Genomic DNA, 22,858 nt, shown 5'->3' on the forward strand with positions numbered 1-22,858 from the left:
TACGACATGAAAAGCAAAATATATAGCTGTATATCGTTTAGATAAACATCTTTGCTTCAGTAATGTATAACAAAATATTGATTGTTAAAGAGTTATCGATTAAAGACTTTTGGCCCCTTTTTGCCCTTAATGTGATGAGTCAGCACTTTTTTAATCAAATCATATGAAAGATTTTATCATTCTGCACAAATATTGTTCAGTATTTTCTTACAAAATATTTATAATTTAAAAGATAGGATGCAAAATGTCTCCAAAAATCACTCCTGATTCGTGTCCTAAATTTTGACCTCTACCGAGCTTTCATACTAGGTACTTCCGGAAACTATCCAAACTCACAGTAACATGGGGACATGTCCTCTATCCTCACTGAAAATTTCAGCGCTCTAGCTCAAGTCGTTTCTGAGATCAATGACGGACAAGAAGGTCCGCTGAATTTTAATAAAAGGGCGATAACTCTAGACCGGAGGTGATTTTCAAAAAATAAAAAAAATGATATAAACTTCAGATGATCCTGCATCAACCCTGAAAATTTGAAGCAAATCCATCGAGCCATCTCTGAGAAATCTTCTGCACAAAATTTGTGCAGAGAAAAAGAATAATAATAAAATTGAAAAAGAAACATAAGAATAATAGAAGGGTCTTCCGCTGAAGACGGAAGACCCTAATAATAAGAAAAGTGAAAAAGAAACAATAGAATAATAGAAGGGTCTTCCGCTGAAGACGGAAGACCCTAATAATAATAATAAAGGTAAAAAAGAAACCGAAGAATAATAGAAGGGTCTTCCGCTGAAGACGGAAGACCCTAAAAAGAAAAAACACCTGTAAAATGCAGAAAAATCATCCAATCATGATGAAAATCCCAGGTGCACAACTTCATATGGTGAAAAATAAGTGTATAAATTTTCAGACAAATCTTTCCAACAGTTTCTGAGAAACGGTCCGGACAAAATCTTGTATACAGACAGACGGAAAGACGGACAGACAGACGGACATGGTGATTCCAATATACCCCCCTAAACTTCGTTTGCGGGGGTATAAAAACCAATAATATAATATCTTTGAGATATACTTCACAATTACTAAGCTTTTATTCAGACAACGTTGTACGAAAAAGATGATGGACAAAAAAGGTGATTTTACATAGCTATTATTAAATTTAGGGATAGTTAAAAAACAATATTTACCTTTTCCCAAAAACTCAATGTCGTCTGTACATCTATCATATGTTTCTCCTGAAGTTGACACTTGCACTGCGTTTTCTCAGCCTTAATTTTGGAGAGCTCACTTGCAAGTGTGAAAGAACGATCTTTCTCATTACAAATAATCCTCTGACATTTGTATCCTCTGTGGAATGTTTTTGTGTCAATAAATGTTTCAGTCATTTTTTTTATTGCTTTTTCAACGGAATCTCCAATTTCATTTGATACTTCTTTGTCTACAGGCAAGTCTTTGATTCTAAGCACTTGCAACTGAATATCATCATTGCATATGCCAACAACAACAGTGTGTTCATTGTGATCAAACACTGCTGCTGTTTGATAAAGACATAGACTTCCTTCATTGTCTTCATCTTTTGCAACAGTCCATTTTAGAAGACTTATGCAGTATGCTACCAGTCTGTAGAACACAAACATGGCAAAAGAAGTAAATCGATAGCACAAAATGGATGAGCATTCCCATTTATTATGAAACAAGTCAGCTTTAAACTGCTTTTTGTTCATACATGGGACATACCATGACATGCCACCTTCTGATACAGCCTCAAGTACATTCAAAGGTACCAGCATTTGAAGTTTCTCCATGTATGGCATAATTTTATTTTTATGTTGAGAGAAAGAGGGTTCATCTTTCCACAGTGCATTTATCAGTTTATCTTTAAGTTCCCCCGTTTTGTTGAAGGATTTCCACTCTTTAATTAATTTCCTTTTACAATCTTTATTGATATGGTTTTCATCAGCAATTACCTTGCTGAAAGCATTAGCAAGCCACTGAATATCTAGTATAACATGTTCCCTCAATTCTGCTTCTCCGAAATTCAAAAGAAGACCATTATCATGGAAACATTTTAAAAATTTGGTCATTTCTTCATTATTTTTGATTTGGTATTCATGAGGAAGAGATGAGTTGAGCTTCGAGATTTCACTCAGAGACAAAACCTTCCAGCCTCCTTCATACAATAACTGCTCCATTAGAGCCCATGAAGAAGGCAATTCAATTTTTGTAGTATTCTCATCCGTAAATAATTCCACTATGGAGTTTTTCATTGACTCTAGCATTGCTTTAGTGTTATCATTAAGTTCCTTTAGACCCACTGCATATTCCCGATCATTCAGAGACTCACTTAACCAATCTCTGTCCTCGTCTGGAACAGCATTCCAGAACTCCCCAAAGAACCTCTCTATTTCCTGAAGAAGTAAATAAAGCAGGTATGAAATATTAATTTCCTTTGTAAACTAAACCACTTAACTATGTGTCGATGTTTGAAAATGTGCAGTAACAGGTATTTCAGTATTAAATGTGGTGCACAGTTCAAACTGACTTCAACTTCACTGTAGAAATGGTATCCATTGTTGAATTACAATTTATATGAAACTTAGAATGTAATACAAAATACTGTAAACGTGTTACATTTGGCTGTGTATTCTTTTAAGAACTTTTGGCGGAAAGCAATCTCCGCTAATTAAAGAACAACGCTATACGCCTCGCACATATAAGAAAAGCATTATGATATGCGCCAAATCAAATCCTCGCTAACATGTTCAAAATCCAATTTCCACCATATATCGTACTTCTAAATTTAATACATTTACAGTATATAATATGTGATACAATTTACTGTCCATTAAATTTTGGTTCTTTTGTATTTCTGAAGTAAAGCTGTAATTGTGCATTCTCAAAATATGTTGGTTTCAGTTATTTTTTGTGATTCACATTTCTATAAGCCTGAGTACTTACATCTGTAGATTTTGTTTCTGTGTGTGTGGCAACAAGAAACAGTGGTGCCTTTTTGCCTCCAAATGTCTTGATTGAGGTTATCCAAAACTTCAAGTAATCTAAAAGAAAACAAAATTCGGTAAACTAAAAGAACAACTTAGCACCCTAATAAAAACAAACAGGTCTGTGTCTCTGGTAAGTGTGTATCTCTACTGCTTTATATTAACAAGAGGCCCATGGGCCTTATAGGCCACCTGAGCATCATGCAACAACTTTACAATGATTGACATTGGTTCATGTTTTAAACTAGACACCAAATGAACTAGACACCATGGCATTCACAATTTTGAAAAAGACATCATAACTATACACTTAGCATGTTTAGTTTGGTTACTTAATACCCACAGACAGAGTAGGGGAACAAAAAATGCATTTCGACTAATTAGTAATATTCAGCAATAATCAATATAGTGCCACTACCATACATGAACCCCTGACCCTTGGTCCACACATTTCACAATTTTGGTAAAGGTACCCTTGCTTATCAAAAATATTTGATTAATACAAAGTAGAAGGTTTCAATCAATTAATTCATTTTCAGTATATAAGTAGAGCCCCCCACCACCCTCTATGGTACCCCTGACCCAGGGGTGTGGAAATTCACAATTCAGGAAGAATGGCCCTTGCTTATCATAGCTATATAGGTAGTTCATCTGCTAAATCCCCAAGAGCAGAGAAGAAGATTTTCAAACAATTTTTGCATTTTCTCTATATAACCAATAGAGCCCCGCCCTAACAAATGAACCCCTGACCCTGGGGCCATAAAATTCACAAAGGCATTCTTCTTCATCATGACTATGTACTTATTGAGTTTATTTAATACTCAGGAACAGAGAAGAAGATTTTAAAAGAAATAATGTATTTTCTCTCTATAATCAATGAAGCCCCACCCCAGCTGCCCCACCCTAACACCAAAACCCCTGACCCTGGGGCCATATAATTCACAATTTTGGAAGAGGCATTCTTCCTCATCATAACTATATCTTTTTTTAATTTATTTAATACTCAGGAGTAGAGAAGGAGATTTTCAAAAAATTAATGATTTTTCACTATATAATCAATAGAGCCCCACCCTAACACCGGAACTCCTGACCCTGGGGCCATATAATTCACAATTTTGGAAGAAGCATTCTTGCTCATCATAACTATAAACTTAGTTAATTCGTTGAATACCAAGCAGCAGAGAAGAAGACTTTCAAACAATTTCTGCATTTTCTCTATATAATCAATAGAGCCCCCCCCCCCTTTACACTAGAACCCTGACCCTGGAGCCATGAATTTCACAATTTTGCAAAGGCATTCTTTCTCATCATAATTATGTCTTCAATTAGTTTATTTAATACCCAAGAGCAGAGAAGAAGATTTTCAAACAAATTCTGCATTTTCTCTATATGATCAATAGAGCCCTCCCCCCTTACACTAGAACCCCTGACTCTGGGGCCATGAATTTCACAATTTTGGTAGAGGACTCAATGGTCATTACATTCATGCTAACAGTTTGACTGCTTGATGTCCAGGAGTAAAGAAGAAGATTTTTAAAGATTGCACTAATTGTAGTGGTTTTGGCCCCACCCCACAGGCCCCAGGGGGGCAAGGACCATGAAATTCACAATATTTGTTCCCCTTCACCCATGGATGCTTTGTGTAAAATTTGGTGGAAATTGGTTGAGTGGTTGCAGAGAAGCTGAAAATGTTCAAAATTTAACACACGACGCACGACGAACGACAAACGACGCACGACGACGGACAAAAACAGATAGCAATAGGTCACCTGAGTTTACTCAGGTGACCTAAAAACATGGAAAGTAAAAGACCTTCAATCAATACTTTTACTTTTGGTTTTACAATAGTCTAGCAGAATTACATGAATATGACTTAATATTTTGTAAACCCATCAATAATTATTAAATAGAATATGAACTATGAAATGAGCAATATTTAAATTTTTGAAAAATAAAAATTTACATATCTTCTTCTTCCGTTTGACATGACAACTCTTTTGTTAAAAAAAATGTATCAAAGTGCAGTGTACTTCTAAAGGCAAATAGCAAATGAAGACAAGTTAAGTCCATTTCAATGGTTAAACCCTCTGAAAACAGATTCATCATTCGTAACTAGGTTAAGGCTGCTCATAGGTAATATGCCTTAAAATATTCCAAGAAAATCAATATAATGTTGATATCTTTTCTCTTAGCATAAGCTTCCTTTTAATGGGAATTGTACTAAAACATATGCATATATGGGGTCTCAACCGACTTCGGTAAAAGTGATTTTCACTATGAAATTAATTGCTCTTCCTTTAAGACACATTCCTTAACCTGAAAAGTGCTGGGAGCAACTTCCCCATGCCAAGGAATTATTTTAAATTTAGCTATCTTTTGATAAACTTCGTAAATTTGCATTATACGCATTGAAATAATGTAAAATTACGAAAAAACCAACAGTGCACAACTTACTCCAAGCACTTTTGAAAATAGTAGGGTCAATAATAAATTATGATATTTTATACACATGTAGCTACATGTGTATAAAATATCATAATTTATAGTTAAGTGGATATGGTTAAACTCTTGAGATTTTCGAGGGATTGTGCCTGTGATTGTAGTATGTTTAAGTGCATGACTGCGGCTTTATAAGAGACCTATCTATTATAAATTTAATTAATACTGTGAAAAATTGAGTAATGTATTCAAAATATGACTCAATTTTAGTCAGATCACCCTTAATTTGTTTTTTCATGTTTACAAATTGCAATAATAGCCGGATCTGCGTCTCAAGTACAGAGAAATTGCATGTCAAACTAGTCTATGATGTCATCACTGTCAGTATAGCAGGATCAAGTTGGCTTTGATTTTACATTTAAATAGTCGAGTTATAATGACAAGATAAGTTAAACATCAATTTATGTTTTCAATAATTATGAGAAATCACAGTCTACAAGAGTGTAAGAAAAAAAAAATTATTATTTATTCGCCGATTCATTTGTACGGTTTCACCATGATGTCATAATCGTTTGCCGGAAGATCTGCATAGACTGTCCTTTGCATTTGGGAGTCCTTAACCTAGCGGCCTTCCTGGCTACTGACGGACAATTTATGGGTCACATCCAACGAAATGAACCTATACCCACCACAACTGACATGAAATTATACCCATCACAAATGATTATCCAATGGCATCGTCATCTCACACAAAATAACCCCATTTGATTGTTGAACCCCAGTTAGCATTAACTGATTAATTTTAATATCAGAAAGTCAAATTTCATTGGTTGTTATTTTTTAAATAAAACATAACAGTACATGAAACTTTTATGATTTTGCTTAGGAGTACGTTCTGAGATTCAAATTATGTAAATAATGGCCCAGATAATTAGACCACAGAAAGAGGTCAAAGGTTTTCATAGATATAAAAATCAATTTTGAACTTAAGGTAATGTTTGCAAGTTCACAAAAAATTATCCCCATACAATCTTTTTAAAAGTTTTTATTTAAATTTTGAATAATTGACCTTGAAATAAAAAAAAACCTTTGCTAAAACGGACACAGTCTGGTACTCTGTAGGTAAAATACAGAAATGAAAAATTTATCCTTTAGAAAATCATAGACCTCTTGTGAATCTTAAAAATTTTTTTTAACCAGTGATCTTGAATTTGTTTTATTAACCTTGGGTCAAGCACATGAACATCCATGGATAGTTAATAGTCTGTGTATCAAAAATGATCTTCCAATGAAATTTCATTACAAAGTTTTAACCTGAACAAGCTTAATAAACCGTTTTTTGCTGGTGACCTTAAACTCGCTGAAACAGACAATGTTCAAGGTCAGAACACACCCGCAGATCATGACAAGCAAATTAAAGTTTGTATCAAGTATGAGCTCCCAGTTATTCTCCATTACAAAGATATGGCCTGGACAAGGATTTAAATATTTTCTGCTAATGACCTTGAACTTGTGAGAATCATCTAGGGTCATGGTCAGTTTTTCTGATAAAAAAATTGTCCGTTGTTTGTCATTGTTGTTGTTGTAATAGTTTTCACAATTTCATCTTCTACTCAAGAACCACTAGACCAATTTCAATGAAACACGCTACTAAACAAAATGATAAATGAATGTGTATTGTCGATGAACAAAACTACAAATGGATGCGTAAACTTAATACTGGTAACTACCTTAAAACATCTGACATTTTATAAGTGTCTTACCTCTGTAAGTCCAAACGGAAAAGATTGATCCTTCTTGGTTATCTTTCTCTTTATCCACAACATCTTCAAACTTCTTAGTCATGTCCAGCACAAGAATAAAGAAGGCCTTTGGTGTTACGTAAATTTGGTGACAAGCATAATATGCTAACTGCCCAGCAAAATCCAGCAAGCTTACAGTTGGGAATTTTTCTTTTTCAGACAAGATTTTTTGGAAAATTTCATCCTTCAACATTTCTTGTGCTTCTGAGGAGAGAACACTGGCCATTGTCTCAACTGTATTCTGTTCTTTGCCTTCAGCTGGAGAAATGGACCTCTCAACGTTCTCTTCTTTCTTTTCTTCTCGGCTATAAACTACTTCAGAGTTTTTATCAGTACTTCCTTGCTCCAAATTGTCTTCTTGTTCATTTGTGTCGGAGATGTCAGTTTCACTGCCCGGGTCTGGTTTCAAATCTGCAGCGTTTATCCTGATAAATGACTTCAATGGTGAGTCATCATCAGCCACTGTAAAAGAAGAAATTGATATATAGTAAAAATTCCCTTGCATTATACTGGTTTTTCCGAAATCTTACAGGGATAAAAACGAATGCACAATATAAAATTGACACTTGTCTATTGTGTGTAAATACAATTCAATTTTTACAAATACGTTTTGGCATTTGCCTGGTGCTGCAATTCAGAACACGCACACTTTGGTATACAACGTGGCTTTTGGCCACTTGTCACTTATGACAATAAGACACATTTGCTCTCTGCCCACTTTGATAAAGTATAAAACAAGTGTATCTAATCTTTTGTCTTCCATATATCTTTTACTAGCGACTCTAACACCCCATTGCAAAACATTATGCAAATCATTCATACAAGTACAATTTTTTTAATCATAGAAATAATCATTAGGTCACTCTTTTCCAGGGAAGAATCTGATTTTGAGCATGTTTTGCTCATTTAAACCAAACTCTTATTTTCATTTTGTTTCTTAATATATATATATATATATATATATATATATATATATATATATATATATATAGAAAGCACATAGAAATTCACTTTTACAAGGATACTCACTTCCGCCCCAGCCCGGGGTTGAACTCTCGACCTACGGAATCTGTCTCCTAGCAGTGCAGGAACAGCGTGTTAGACCGCTCGGCTATCTAGGCAAGTTAAAAAACTTGCTTTCGATGCCGATGGAATTCTCACAACGCTGTCCTACACTACACGGTCATTGAGAATGGAAGTGAGATACAGTTATTTGGACATTAGTTTTTTTAGAGGATTGTTACCAATACATGTTGTGATGAAATTAATTTTATTTATAAAGCACAAATTACAACAACTCTTAACTAATATAACTGCCCTAAGTGAAGAAATATTAATATAGAAAGCACATAGAAATTCACTTTTACAAGGATACTCACTTCCGCCCCAGCCCGGGGTTGAACTCTCGACCTACGGAATCTGTCTCCTAGCAGTGCAGGAACAGCGTGTTAGACCGCTCGGCTATCTAGGCAAGTTAAAAAACTTGCTTTCCATGCCGATGGAATTCTCACAACGCTGTCCTACACTACACGGTCATTGAGAATGGAAGTGAGATACAGTTATTTGGACATTAGTTTTTTTAGAGGATTGTTACCAATACATGTTGTGATGAAATTAATTTTATTTATAAAGCACAAATTACAACAACTCTTAACTAATATAGCTGCCCTAAGTGAAGAAATCTTAATATAGAAAGCACATAGAAATTCACTTTTACAAGGATACTCACTTCCGCCCCAGCCCGGGGTTGAACTCTCGACCTACGGAATCTGTCTCCTAGCAGTGCAGGAACAGCGTGTTAGACCGCTCGGCTATCTAGGCAAGTTAAAAAAACTTGCTTTCGATGCCGATGGAATTCTCACAACGCTGTCCTACACTACACGGTCATTGAGAATGGAAGTGAGATACAGTTATTTGGACATTAGTTTTTTAGAGGATTGTATATATATATATATATATATATATATATATATATATATATATATATATATATATATATATATATATATATATATATAGATAGATAGTTGCATTTAACATTGTTTAGTTTGTTTGCTTAAAACTCGGGGGCAGAGGAGGAATTTTCAAAGGGTTTATGCATATTTGCTAATTAATCAATTAATTGCAAGTTCAGGAGCCCTTCAGGAGTCTCATCATAACTATATGTATGTATTGAGTTTATTTAAATAATACGTATACCAAGGAGCAGTGGAAAAAATATTTCAATAGCATTTAATTTTTATTCAGAAAATAATATATGAACCCCCCCCCTTCCCCGCACAAACACACATGGAACCCTTCAGGGTTTTTTCTAGGTCTTAAATTTTCTACAATGAAATTGGGAAAAACACATACTTTTAACCATTGGGAATGGGGCCTTATACAGGCCCCCTACGACCCCTAAAAAAACCCTGCCCTTGACCCAGAGACCAAGAAATTCACAATTTGAGAAGAGAAACTTTTCTCTATCATAAATATGTATTTGCTGCATCTGCATAATACCCAGGAGCAGAGTAGAACGTTTAAAAATCTTTTTTTTCAGGAGATAATAAACACGAGATGTTTGTAAAACACTTACGCTGCTTCTCCCCCAAATAATTGGAATTTTTTTAAGTCCAAGGTGCATAACTCAATCCAAAATTGCTTAATTGTATTCCAAACAGAACCTGACCTAGAAATTCTTATGATCAATTTGTATATAAAATTTTATTTCAATGTATGTAAAAACTGCGAAAAAAGGAAGGAAACAGATGATGGATCGACAGGCAGACTAATCAACAGACAGCAGCAAAACAATATACCCTCCATTTTTCAAAGAGGGGCATAAGCCCCAGCCCACCCTCCATGGAACCCCTGACCCAGGGGCCCATGAAATTCATTATTTTGGAAAAATAGACACTTTTCCTTCTTTTTACTATGAACTTAGTTAATCAGCTTAATACCCAGGAGCAGAAGAGAAATTTTTCAAAGAATTCATGCATTTTCACTACATTTATAAATTCATTAGAGCCCCAACCAGCTGAAACCGAACAAAAATTTCTGAAGTATGATAAGCTATCAACCAGAAGTCTCTGTCGAGACTGTAGCTCTACTGGTTTGTACTTATCAAAAACCATTGCACAATTTTATGTATCTTTGTGTAGTCTACTTGTGTGCCAACTTATTTTGAAATCAGACAAAAACTGTAGAAGGAGTAGCATTTTTAAAGAATTCCATAGAAAATTCTATTTTGAGTAACCATAGCAATACCGTTCATCGATATCAAAAACCAATGCACTTTCTATGTATCTTAGTGTAGTCTACTTGTGTGCCAAGTTATATTGAAATCAGACCAAAACTGTAGAAGGAGTAGCATTTTAAAGGAATTTCACAGAAAATTCTATTTTTAGTAATCATGGCAACACTGTTCATCTAAATCAAGATACGATGCACTATTTTATGTATCTTAGTCTAGTCTACTTGTGTACCAAGGTATATTGAAATCAGACAAAAACTGTAAAAGGAGTAGCGTTTTAAGGAATTTTACAGAAAATTCTATTTTTAGTAACCATGGCAACATCTTTTATCGAAATCAAAAACCGATGCACTATTCTATGTATCTTAGTGTAGTCTACTTGTGTACCAAGTTATATTGAAATCAGACAAAAACTGTAGAAGGAGTAGCGTTTTAAAGGAATTTCACAGAAAATTCTATTTTTAGTAACCATGGCAACACCATTCATCGAAATCAAAAACCGATGCACTATTCTATGTATCTTAGTGTTATCTACTTGTGTGCCAAGTTATACTGAAATCAGACCAAAACTGTAGAAGGAGTAGAGTTTTAAAGGAATTTCACAGAAAATTCTATTTTTAGTAACCAAGGCAACACCGTTCATCAAAATCAAAAACCGATGCAATATTTTATGTATCTTAGTGTAGTCTTCTTGTGTTAAGTTATACTGAAATCAAACTAAAATTGTAGGAGGAGTAGCGTTTTGAAAAATTGTTTACAGACGGACAGACAGACAGACGGACGGACGACGGACGCATTACTATCGCATAAGCTCTTCTGGTCTCTGACCAGTAGAGCTAAAAATGAAGTATTATTGCTAATTCGATGAAATATTATTTGGTATCAACAAAGTACTGGTCGTGAAAAGAACAGGATATTCTCATTCATATTATAAAGGACTAAAGTTTATCCTGGATCTGCGAATGTGGGGCCAGCTCACTTTATATTGGATTACTTTATATCGCAGTCATTACTTAACTTAGGGGAACTCTTTCGCGATGTGGATAGGAATCCTCTGTTGGATGGGGCAAATTTGTTATTGAATACAATGCAAGATTGTTCATTGTAGAATTCATAAGGACAGACAAGTAAAAAATCGTAGTGGAATACCTTGCTAAACAATGGATTCTTTTCATATTTTATATATTCAGAAAATAATGAAATCAAGCATGGAAACAATTTAAGATATGCACATTTAAATGACAAGAAAAAATTATAGGGTCATCATCCTTGTTTTTTCTTGAAGGTCATCTGAAAAGTCAAGGCTAAAAATAGATTTTTTCTTCCTGTAGAATTAAAAAAAATCAATACGTTACTTTGAAATTGATGTTTTAGAAAATAAGAGATAATTAGATATGACATAGCAATGAAAGTCCTAAGTTCTATGTTAAAGCAATGTACTAAAGTAAAAAAATAATAAACTTTTGATCATAAATCACAAAAATATTTATTCCGAATTTCCTCTGCAATCTTTATAAAATGGTATTTTAGCCTTTGACAATCATTCTTTTTCATTGATTTTTTTTACTAAAATCATATATTCAGAATTTCTTTTTTTTACATCCATATGAAAGATAGATATTAAATAAATCATTTACAGCACAGAATTCAGGGGGTATTCTTATTAATTAAATTACCAGGTTAGCTCGAATTTCCTCATTTTAAAAATTTTGAACAAATTTTGAACAAAGACAATATGCTGTCAATATATCATATATTATGCTAATAATTCAAAAGACAATACAAGTTGTTGGATAATACAATTTTTATGAAATGTGATATGATAAATATTGTTGAAAATAATGCCATGTTTCCATTAAACTTTAAAATTTCAATCCGAATTTCCTCTGATATAAAATATATCGACTTCATTAACCCCCAAAAAAGTATTCAAAAAGCTCTAAATCGAAATACATATATGTTTTTGCAAGTAAAGCCAAACCTTTATGCTATAATGTACATTGATTTTAAATTATATCATAGAAGTATCATGTATATATATAATAAAAGTATTTATCGGCACAAACACAATTACAATATTATAATTGTCAAAGGCGCAACCTATGAGAATCAACGATTGTTCTTACAATTCAATACAATACCCTGTATCTAGAACTTGAGGCTATGCATACATCATACAATCATTTACATAATAAAACACAATAATAAATTTGTAAATTATACAATTATCCTTCATAAAATTAAGTAGCAACCTGAAATGAATAATTCTATTGAAAAGTTTCCCTAAAGAAGAAGTCTCAATATGGCATTATCTGTGGTCCCCGGTTACTCGTCAAATTTTAAACTTTCATTAAAAAACTTAAAAAGTAAATCATATTATTCTCTAATGTCTGTAGTATTTGCGTCAACGTTAAAAAATGTCAAATAATTGATCTAGACAACACGCAAAGCTGTGTTTTGAAGGTGGGGTCCTTTGATTTTCATGAATAACAAAAGAAATTTGTGACAGGTACCTACTTCTCGGCTTTCGTAAACATCGAGCGCAGATTTGTTCAAAGTCGAGATTGAAATATAATATAATATATATATCATATTTATACAGATTGTGTGAAAATATCTTTGTTGAACAACGTTGCGCTCTATGTGTTTTACTTAAAAGTAGCATGATTTTGAATCTGTTTGGTGAGTACATTTACATAAGATTAACCTCTTGTTGACCTGCTAAGAATAGATAATATGTCACGTGATTCCATTCCGCCACAGGTGAATAAATACCTCCGGAAAGCGTGTTTTCTCCAGGAAGCAACACATGTAGCTCGTATTTGAGAAGTGCAGTCACCAGCTTTTATTTATTAAAATTCAAAACAAGTAATTATAGACATCGAAGAATATCACTCATGTTAAATTTCAAATGATGATTTTCATGGACATATTTTTATTCTCAAACATGTATTTATTTATAATTGCAGTTTTCCTGGGCATTGCCATCAACACAATAATATACGAGTAGATGTATATAAATACACATTAAATCAATTTCTTGCGAAAAAGACTGTTCAAAGCAACCTTATAGCTTACTCTTTAGTTTTCACGTTTTGGGGTGCATATAAACTCAGAAAAACTTTGAATGTATTAATGCAACTAAGTAGATGAATACTGAGTTTGAAGAACCACGTACTCTAACTCTTGATTCCCGCCTACATTTTGCACCCTCTGAATTCAATTTTAAAGGCAATTTGGCCATAAAATCTTCGTTTAGTACAAAGAACAGATCTATGATAATTGATTAATCATTTTAATTCAAGCTCTAAATACTAAATGATCATTAATTTCAGCTCCTTAAAAAAGGGGGGTAGACGATATTTTCTTGTGAAATCGAATTTTCCAGAATCACTTTATTTTGAAATAGTCTTAAATATGATTAAATGTATTTCATATCTTTTCTTATGATGTACACAAATAAATAAAACATATATAGATTATTAAAATACAATTATTTAGTTGTAAATAGCTTTAGAATTGGTGAAAAGTCAACATTTTTTTCGTTTTTTGTCTATAAACATATATTCCCCCCCCCCCCCGTGAAACACAAAAAGCTTTGGCATAAATTTGTAAAATGACAGTCTATATTACCTGTAAAAAGGAATTTTTGTTTCATGGGGGGGAAAGATGTTTTAAAAATATTTTCCGTTTTCCATTGACTTCTATAGTGAAATACTTAAGTTTTACCATAATTATAGAGTTATCTTTCCTTGGTATCCCAAACAAGTAACGTTTTATGAAAATTCATATAAATATCTATAAGAATTCTGAAAATCATTCAAATATGTTAACTTTTGAAATTGACTTAAAGCTAGGCGGGAGAACAATACTATCGTTCGTGGTTCTTTCATTTACCGATATTGTGATATCTATTATTAAGAATTCTTATGAAGCATAATGATTATGTTTCTATTTTTCAACAACCGTTTTTGAAGAGATTAAACACATTTATATTACGCGATTTGTACACGCTGTGTATATGTTAAACATATCTAGTGAATTGGAATATTCATTGTAGAATTTAGAGCAAAATTAAGAAATATATATACATACTAGGCATCAGTATCAGTAGGAGGGATGACCCCTTCTTTTCAGAGATAAATCTGAGTTCTTCAACCCCCTCCCCCCCTCAAAAAAAATTTCTTAAGCATTTAGGCTGGTGCGATAGGAATAAACATACATTGAAATTGCTGTTTTATTTTTCAAATTAAAATGGGTAATAGTTTGATTCCCACTCCTACATAATCGATTTTTTTCAAGTTTGTAAGAGCTTACCCTTTTTTTTTTGCTTTATCAAACTTCTGTTCAGGATTATTGCTTTTTTTCTCAGCCCCCCTCCCCCTTTACAAAAGGAAAGGAAGTGTATTTCTGTGTGTATTTATCGTAATTTATTATTCGATCGCTTTTACTTTTTAAACTGTCATATGGAAGAAAACTAATGGTGGTTAATATATTTGATAGATGCATTTATAGATTTAAGATAAAAAAAAATGATTAGGGGATTTTCAGACCAAAAATACCCCAAAGAACATGCAAAAAGAAGGCCCCTCGCCCACGCCAAATTAAGAAGAAAACGAATAGTGCAAGTGAAATTCAAGCTTATTGAATAATATTCTAACCCGGTCATTGTTAATTATTTCTTATCTCACGCTACGGCTAGCCAACCATGTCTTCCTTTTCGCAGCCTTCCTTTTATAGTACCAGATTTAAATGTCTCCGCCCATGTGTATGTAATAGAGAAACCGTACTCTTATCGAAAGAAAATGTTCCGGAATTTGTATGTGCGATAGGTGTTGAAAATTGGCTTTTATTTCTTGATACTCAAAGTCAATAATAATGATTGTAAAAAAATTTAATCAGAAATACTTTGATATACACCATGAAAATAAAAATAATACCATATCCTCAAGTATTTTCTGTAAAATACGGGCGAAAAAGGGGACCAAGCTACTATACTTAAGTGGAAATCTCCTTTGATATGGAAATAACTTTGTATAACTACAACTACAAGGATCAGAATGAAATCAAATGGACATGCATGTTCACAAGTAATGCCAATAATGAAAAGATTTTACAGTAAATGGACATGTAGCTGAGTCACTGAAACTTAGCTTTCACATTTTGATGCAAAATATCTGTTTAAAGATGAACATATTTTAAAAGATTTTGTAACACGTGGACCTTTTTTCACAATTTCAGAAAGGAGATGGTATATTCCATCTTTACAGTCTCTGTTATATGCAAGTTGTAAAAATCTAAAACAAAGTCCACTCCCTGCAATCCTGTTTGCAATGTGTCTACTGACTATCTTCTCTGAAATCAAATGCTCTAATGAAGGTAAATTCTTGCGCACTTCAGAACTATAAAAATAGCTATCAACTGCATTTGAAAATGTGAACGAAGAAGAAAAATACTTTGGATCATCTAAATCCACACCTACAGAAATAACTAGCTTTTGTAGTGCTAAAACATCCTCTAGTGCATCATGAGCCTTGTACGTTTCACCAATATAATGCTTGTACAAATTTGGTAATGAAAATGAACTCACATTGGGATCAAATACTTTGAACAGCTGTTTTGTGTCAACAAACCCTGCAACACAGTTACCAATTTCCTGGGTTTTACAACAATTCTGTAGAGAATTTATAAAAATATGACAGTCAAAGGACTTCACATTATGTCCAACTAAGATAATTTTTGACTGGAATTTTGTGAAAAAATTCAGTAGTGCATCAACAGCAGCCACCAAAGGAACAGCATTTACTTCCTCATCACCATGAAACATTTTCCCACCCAAAACTCTTAATCCAGTAATTTCTGTGGCCTTGTCTGTGATTGGGACCTGTGGTAAAATGTACTGGGAAAACATGTCCGACCCACATACAGCAGCAATTTGGGTGATGTATGAGCTTCTGGCTGAAATATTAAACATAGTTATCATTTATCAGTGAGAGAATGTCTCCACAAGATTATAATCACCTATAAATTTACTATTGTCATACAAATTCAAATAAACAATAGAATAGAAAGTATCATTTTATAACAGTTAAATTTATCAGCATCCTTATTCTTTACATTGATACTTTTTAATGTACAGTTTAGCTTATTAGATACACAGTACCCATGGGCACTCTGTGAAGTTTGAAAGCAAGAATAAGCCAAGGGGTAAGAATTAAAGTTGCTCTTAAAAAGTGATTTTGGATGGACAGATGGAGTCAGCTAAACTGATCAGTGATCACCTTAAGGCACCTACTGAGCAGCGCCCGGCTAAAGATTGATTGATTGTATATTGTTTAACGTCCCTCTCGAGAATTTTTCACTCATATGGAGACGTCACCGTATGCCGGTGAAGGGCTTCAAATTTTGACCTTTACTCGGCACTCAGGGCCATTGAGCAGTGAGGGATCTTTATCGTGCCAGCGCCTGCCGCTGACACGGGGCCTCGGTTTTTAAGGTCTCATCCGAAGGACCCGCAACTTTCACTTCAAAGTGCCGAGCGCATGGCGAAGGAACAGTTGCTACCAATTTTAACGACTAGGTCGGTCGCGGCCGAGATGCGAACTCACGACCTCCCGATCACGGAGCGAGCGCTCTACCGACTGAGCTACCGTGAACGGTACCCGGCTAAAGAGAAAACTGATATAAATCAAATTGATTGTGTATGGCTTTGTGTACCAGGATGTTTTCTTAGAGGACTAACCTAGTCCTGTTGATTCAAGGTCAAAGTAAACTTGTGGATAATCACTCAAATTTTCGACTGGCTGGAAGGATGCTTTACTTATAGGCGGTGGTATTTCACAGGCATCAATACTGGCGGCCATGGCTATTCCAGAGCAATAAGTTGAACCTTCTCTTATCTCCTTGGCTGCTGTCATTTGCTTTCTAAGAAGCAGAAAAGTATTAAATGTATAAGAAAATGCATTCTGTTACAATATACTTTAGACTCATTATTTAAAAGGCACTGTAAAAAGGTTGGTTTGGCATCATGGCATCTGCAATTTTCATTTTAGAAAAAAAATCTAATTGCAATGTAAACAAACTGGATATATGATAATTAAAATGGTAAAGAATATCATTCAAACCTCTCTGCTTTTAGGTGCAGTCTTCTCATTTTTGCTTCTTTGGTTATGGACAGGGCTTTTTTCCGTCTCCTAATTCTGTCCTTTAAAACAGCCAACCTCCTTGTATAGGCTCCAGGAGAAATACCAATTTTCTTGTTAACCTTTAGAGAATAAGAACTTTAGGCATAATGTTAAATTCATTACAAAAAATTCTAACGTATACCATTAAGGTAGAAACAAAAGTAATTAAAATTGTTCACTATCACTTTCTGTGTCTTCAGTCAATATCAATTGCCATGAGTCCTTATAAACTACACTGAAGTCCATAATTGTATAATTTGCTTACTTGCATCAAATAGCCTTGACCAATATTTTTTTGTGCCACACTTGCAGCTACTCTGTAGGTAATGGTCCTGCTAAAAAGACGATTCTTTGGAGCCTTGGATGCCACAGTTTTATTAAAACTTTCATTTTGTTGGGTGCTGCCAAGGTTTGCTAATTTCTGGGAATGTTTCTTTAACTTGTTAAAGATGTCTTCCAAGTCTTGCTGCAGATCTTTATTTTCCAAAGGTCGACCATAAGGGAGTGATGTAAATTTTTTAGTTGGATCCCTTTTGTGGTGACACCAAACTTTATCACATTCATTATGGTTGTCAAAAGGATGGGAGGACAGTGCTGTCAATCCTTTTTCAATTCCACTTGGGCTGCCCTGGTTCTGTGAAACCATGTAATTGAAACACTTCTGGATGTACTTGATAACTTTTGTAGACAGGTTTTTATGTGTTTTCTGAAGATTGTACAAGGAGTTTGCAACATTCTTTTTCACATGGTTCTTGTCAGACTGTTTTCTAATGTTTGCATCTAATTCACTGTTGATACGAGATATTGCAGTAGTATCATCATCCCCTATCACGGCCTCCATCCTTACTCCTTTATTTAGCGTCCTTTCTACCATATCTACCACCATGTCTGGCTCCATGGACTTTGAGCTTCCTGTAATTACAATTTATCATAAGTATTTAAAACAGAATTTTCCTTAAGAAGTAGTATATCTCTTCTCCCTCGGATTTTGAAAAAGAAGTTTGTGTAAGCCAATGCTTACTAGTAATACCCCTACTCTGATATCAATATTAACACTACTGTAAATCACTTTTTAATTGTGATAACTTAATTTTTGCATAATTTCATGAGACAATGCATTCGCGAAAATTGAATTCTCACGCATTATGTATTCCTTTTGATTATATAAAGGAATAACAAATATTCTTGAAAATAATGTCTCGTTTACAAAGAGTCAATGACAATCTCGCGAAAATAAGGTGTCGCGAAAATTTAGTGATATACAGTATCATGTGAATATACACAAGCTCATTTACGGAAAGACACGTGGATAGAGGAAATTGACATAAGATTCATACAATGAAAAGTTGTTGAGAAAACTGTCGAAAAATCTGTTATGTATGGTAAGGACAGACACACAGATAAACAGGAAGTTGACATCGGATTTCAACTAAAATGGATGCCACCACATCATGCCTAATCAATGAGTTTGCTAAAATTTCAAGCAATTGCGAAAAATACCGGTAGTTGAAAATTGCAACCAAAAATTTCTGATGAACAGCTAGATAGCTATACGGAAAGACAGACCAACAGACACACAAGGATAAGCGGTATATCCCCCTCTCCTTTGGAGTAGGGATACAAATGTAATGGTTAGGGCCGTGGATATCGGCCTGGATAGCTCAGTAGGTAGAGCACCTGACTAGAGTTACAGGGGTCCCGGGTTCGATTCCCGGTCCAGCCATACATTTTCTCCTTTCCTGTTACACAAAAAGGAATTCATAAAGTATATATATATTTTTCATTGAATTGATGCTATGGCTGTTACATGCAAATATTTACATAAAACCTGTTGAAGTTCCCAAGTGACGTATTACCTGTCCAATTTCTTGTGCAATCATGTGGAGCAGGAGAGGTTTTCTTTCTTTCTGCATTTTCACAAATCTTACAGGATTTATTGCGAACACTGTAGTCAATGACTTTTCCTGTACAAGCACCCATCATTGAGCAATGGCCTAAACATGAATTAATTCTTATGAAAATCAATATTCATAAATTTTGGATATATATTATCAATTGCAATTCATTAAAATAGAGTTGCTCAATAAGCTATAAAGCTAATACTAAATCATATATAGAAGTATCAAAAATAATTATATCCATTATCAAATATGTTATAAAAGAAATAGAAATTAATTCCTCATAATCATGATTATTATTTGATGTACAGCAATATCATATTATAAACAATTATGAATACATACATGTACCATATAAAATATGCATATGCCTTAGCCTATTATAATGTTTTTCTGGCGATTATTTGATATTCATTAATCCAAAAGAGTGATCCATATACCTGTGAGGCTATCATAGGAGCGGCCACTTCCACGCTTTTGCCAGCCCCCGTCCACACTGACACTTATGCTGGATGACTGTTTCTTTCTGTGGGAAGATATATAATGGATAAATAAACATTCCTATAAAATGAAAAATAATTTCATTATACTAACAGCTATGTATCATTTGATGTTTTCTGTAAAATTTATCTCTGTTTAATGCTCAATAATACTAATGCAGTTTTAGGAAAAATGCTTGGACAAAGCTTTTGTTATCTTTTGGATCTAAGAATGCTACAATTAAATCCATGTGTATATACTTTTCATCAAAATTGTGAAAAAATTACATGTTTGTCGCTAAAACTTCTTCTTCTAGGGCTTGTTGGAGAGATAAAGAAGCAACACTTTCAGTAGCCTTCCCAATCTCTTCTTGTCGACTACTGAGCAGTGTTCTGCTGATGGGTGGCATGTTCAGCTCAGCCAGTATTCCACTTATTTGGTCAAAACCTATTCCAGTGTGCTGGACAGCTGAACATGAAAAAAAAAATGAAATACTGTTAAATCAGATACTGTTAACTTGTCAATTAATTAGTACATGCGCAAATCTAGAGGGATCTGGGAAGGGAGTCTCCCCCCCCCCCTGGAATTTGCAGCTATTAAATATGTATACCAAGCCAAGTAAAAGGTGACCTTGAATCCCTTCTAAGCTTTTTAATATCCTTTTTTTTTTTTAAATAGCCTGTCATGTTTAATGCATCAAATATTGAAAACACTGACCTGCTGCTAATTTGGTATTTACGTCCCAAATTTTATTGTGTCTTTTCCCTGTTGGTACATTGTTTACCATCTTACATGCAGTATTCAAACAAGGGATTTTTAGGATAGCTGAGAGACCAAAGTTTACGATTCCATGGCAGTTGGAAAGCTGAAGTGGTTGGCCACATTTTTTGCAGGAAGACAAACCATCAGCCAGTACCCCTAGTTCAATGATACGGCGGCCACATCTCCATTCTCTCTCAAGACGGGGGGAGTCTTTTATCTTTTAAAAACAAAAAAAAAAATTAATATTTTACAGTTCTTTCTGCAAAAAAATCTTATCCATAAGATTAAAGTTACAGTTTTTCCCAATATTGTATTTTGTCTAAGTTTGATTATTTATTCAGTTCATCATGTTTATTGCTATTTCATATTAACATATGCATGTATAAATAATCAAATATTTTAAAGATATTTTAAATAAATTTTAATGAATAGATATAACAATAAATATATGATATGATTTTTTTACCCTGACTCGTGACATCTATATAAAGAATACTGCATGTTTAAATTTTCTAAATACTGATTATTTATATTTTAAGAATATATAAACTTCTGTAAATAAGAAAAAGAGCTACACATATGTACATGCATACATGCATTTAAAGAAAAATATTGATTTCAAATGTAGTTAAATTTATTATTAACTTATCATATTTTTTTAATAACTAATTCAATAAGATAGTTGAAAAAGTTCAAAGATATTTCCTTAAAATTCTTATTTCAAGAGTTCCTGGGTTTTGTGTCACAAGATTCAGCTAGCTGTTAAAATATAAATTTTTTTTAAATATAAACTTTCATAATAGTAATATCCTCATTCAAAATGAATAAATAAATAAAAATAAAATTATTATTTCATGTAAGAGTTTTAAGTTAAGAATTTATTTTCTATAATGTATGATATTTTTTTCATAAAGGGTTACATATTTGTAATCCGTATGGGCCACCATACATTTAAGCGACCTAGTTTTTAATCGAATGTAAACAATAGCGCATGATAGAGTGGCCTAGCTAGTGTAAAAAATAATGTAAACGATGTTCTATTATCATTTTCAAATGAATAATTTTGGATAAATATTTTGCATTTATGAAATAAACAAAAAAAATATGAAATAAAAGCTATTGAGATTAAATAGAAAAATGTTACGATTTCTATCGTCTGCGTGACTATCTGCGAACAATGCATGTGTGTATGTGATGAAACTAGACCTATTATGCGTAAACTTTGATATCTTTTCTATAAAATATACTTCAGTCCACAACTCCAAAGCACTGGGGACCTACATTTTCGCTATAAACAATCTCCATAGCCTCTTCTGGAACGTCCTCAGCATCTTGTTCAACGTCACGATCATGGCCTACACAATCCCCCGGATCCGAATCACTTCGATTGTTGCGTGAATAACTATGACACTCGTTAAGTTTCAAGCCTTCCCACCTCTGTCTGCTGGCCCTTATAACAGACTCGTATTGTCGTTCTCTGCGCTTCGAAACGAAGCGACCCCTCCTTCTTCCTCTCTCCATTTGTTGTTTGACGACTGCGGCATGTCGTAAACCGAAACAATTACGCGAATTCCTTCGTTAGTAATGCATAAATAATGTATTATATTGTAAAATGTAAATATTTTATTAAAATTTTCTAAGTTTTATTGTAAATTGAAAGAGTTCCAATTTTACGACATACTCATGTATGGAGACTCATTTGAGGTAAAAAATCGTGACAAGAATCCATCCTTAACCAGTTTTATCAATTTTTGACTGCATGGAGCTCATCCCAAAAAACATTACATTTAAACGATATTTTCTTCTAAATAAATATTTTATATTGAAAATCTTCACATTGTAAAGCTGAATCTTTTTTTCTAAATTTTTATTTCACAATCCACTAATTGGAGTTCTTGGCAATACATTGTACTTTGGACGTAAAATTGTTTGAATCATTCGATTGTCACTCCTGAAAAACTATGCCATGTGCCCCAGGTGAGCTAAAAAAATTAGTATGCTGAAAATTGTTACTGATCTCTTAAAATCAGGTTTACATACAGGTTTTCATTCTATGTAAAAT

General features: G+C 33.6%; 2 protein-coding genes across 3 annotated transcripts in view; both read right to left on the bottom strand.

Moving 5' to 3' along the window:
• Positions 1 to 22,858, bottom strand: part of LOC134250536 (uncharacterized) — a 37,727-nt gene that overhangs the window by 14,438 nt on the left and 431 nt on the right. Inside the window, exons 2-4 of the mRNA XM_062732898.1 lie at positions 7,199 to 7,699; positions 2,956 to 3,053; positions 1,185 to 2,405 (exon numbers count right to left, since the gene is read on the bottom strand). Of these exons, the coding sequence (XP_062588882.1) occupies positions 1,185 to 2,405; positions 2,956 to 3,053; positions 7,199 to 7,463 (1,584 nt within the window). The 5' untranslated portion in view covers positions 7,464 to 7,699. The remainder of the gene's footprint in view (positions 1 to 1,184; positions 2,406 to 2,955; positions 3,054 to 7,198; positions 7,700 to 22,858) is intronic.
• Positions 15,493 to 22,525, bottom strand: LOC134250534 (uncharacterized). Of its 2 annotated transcripts, none has more exons than XM_062732896.1 (9): positions 22,078 to 22,525; positions 20,752 to 21,013; positions 20,322 to 20,502; positions 19,995 to 20,080; positions 19,513 to 19,650; positions 17,922 to 18,568; positions 17,597 to 17,736; positions 17,215 to 17,396; positions 15,493 to 16,430 (listed from the first exon to the last, which is right to left on the bottom strand). In XM_062732896.1, the coding sequence occupies exons 1-9, from the start codon at positions 22,315 to 22,317 to the stop codon at positions 15,622 to 15,624; spliced, it is 2,685 nt and encodes an 894-aa protein (XP_062588880.1). In that variant the 5' UTR covers positions 22,318 to 22,525; the 3' UTR covers positions 15,493 to 15,621. The 2 variants fall into 2 exon arrangements, with proteins under 2 accessions (XP_062588880.1, XP_062588881.1); XM_062732897.1 differs by having other exon boundaries at positions 20,879 to 21,013; positions 22,078 to 22,230.

The sequence above is a fragment of the Saccostrea cucullata genome, unplaced genomic scaffold (genome assembly GCF_032062105.1).
Source record: "Saccostrea cucullata isolate Sc308-1 unplaced genomic scaffold, CSIRO_AGI_Scuc_v1 ctg4223, whole genome shotgun sequence".
Classification (NCBI taxonomy): domain Eukaryota; kingdom Metazoa; phylum Mollusca; class Bivalvia; order Ostreida; family Ostreidae; genus Saccostrea; species Saccostrea cuccullata.

Excerpts from the sequence above, each read along its gene's own strand:
- LOC134250534 (XM_062732896.1), bottom strand. The coding sequence starts at position 22,317 with ATGGAGAGAGGAAGAAGGAGGGGTCGCTTCGTTTCGAAGCGCAGAGAA. Across the intron at positions 20,503-20,751 it reads AAATACCAAATTAGCAGCAG|CTGTCCAGCACACTGGAATA; the intron begins GTCAGTGTTTTC and ends TTTCATGTTCAG. Across the intron at positions 18,569-19,512 it reads TTGCACAAGAAATTGGACAG|GAAGCTCAAAGTCCATGGAG; the intron begins GTAATACGTCAC and ends TTGTAATTACAG.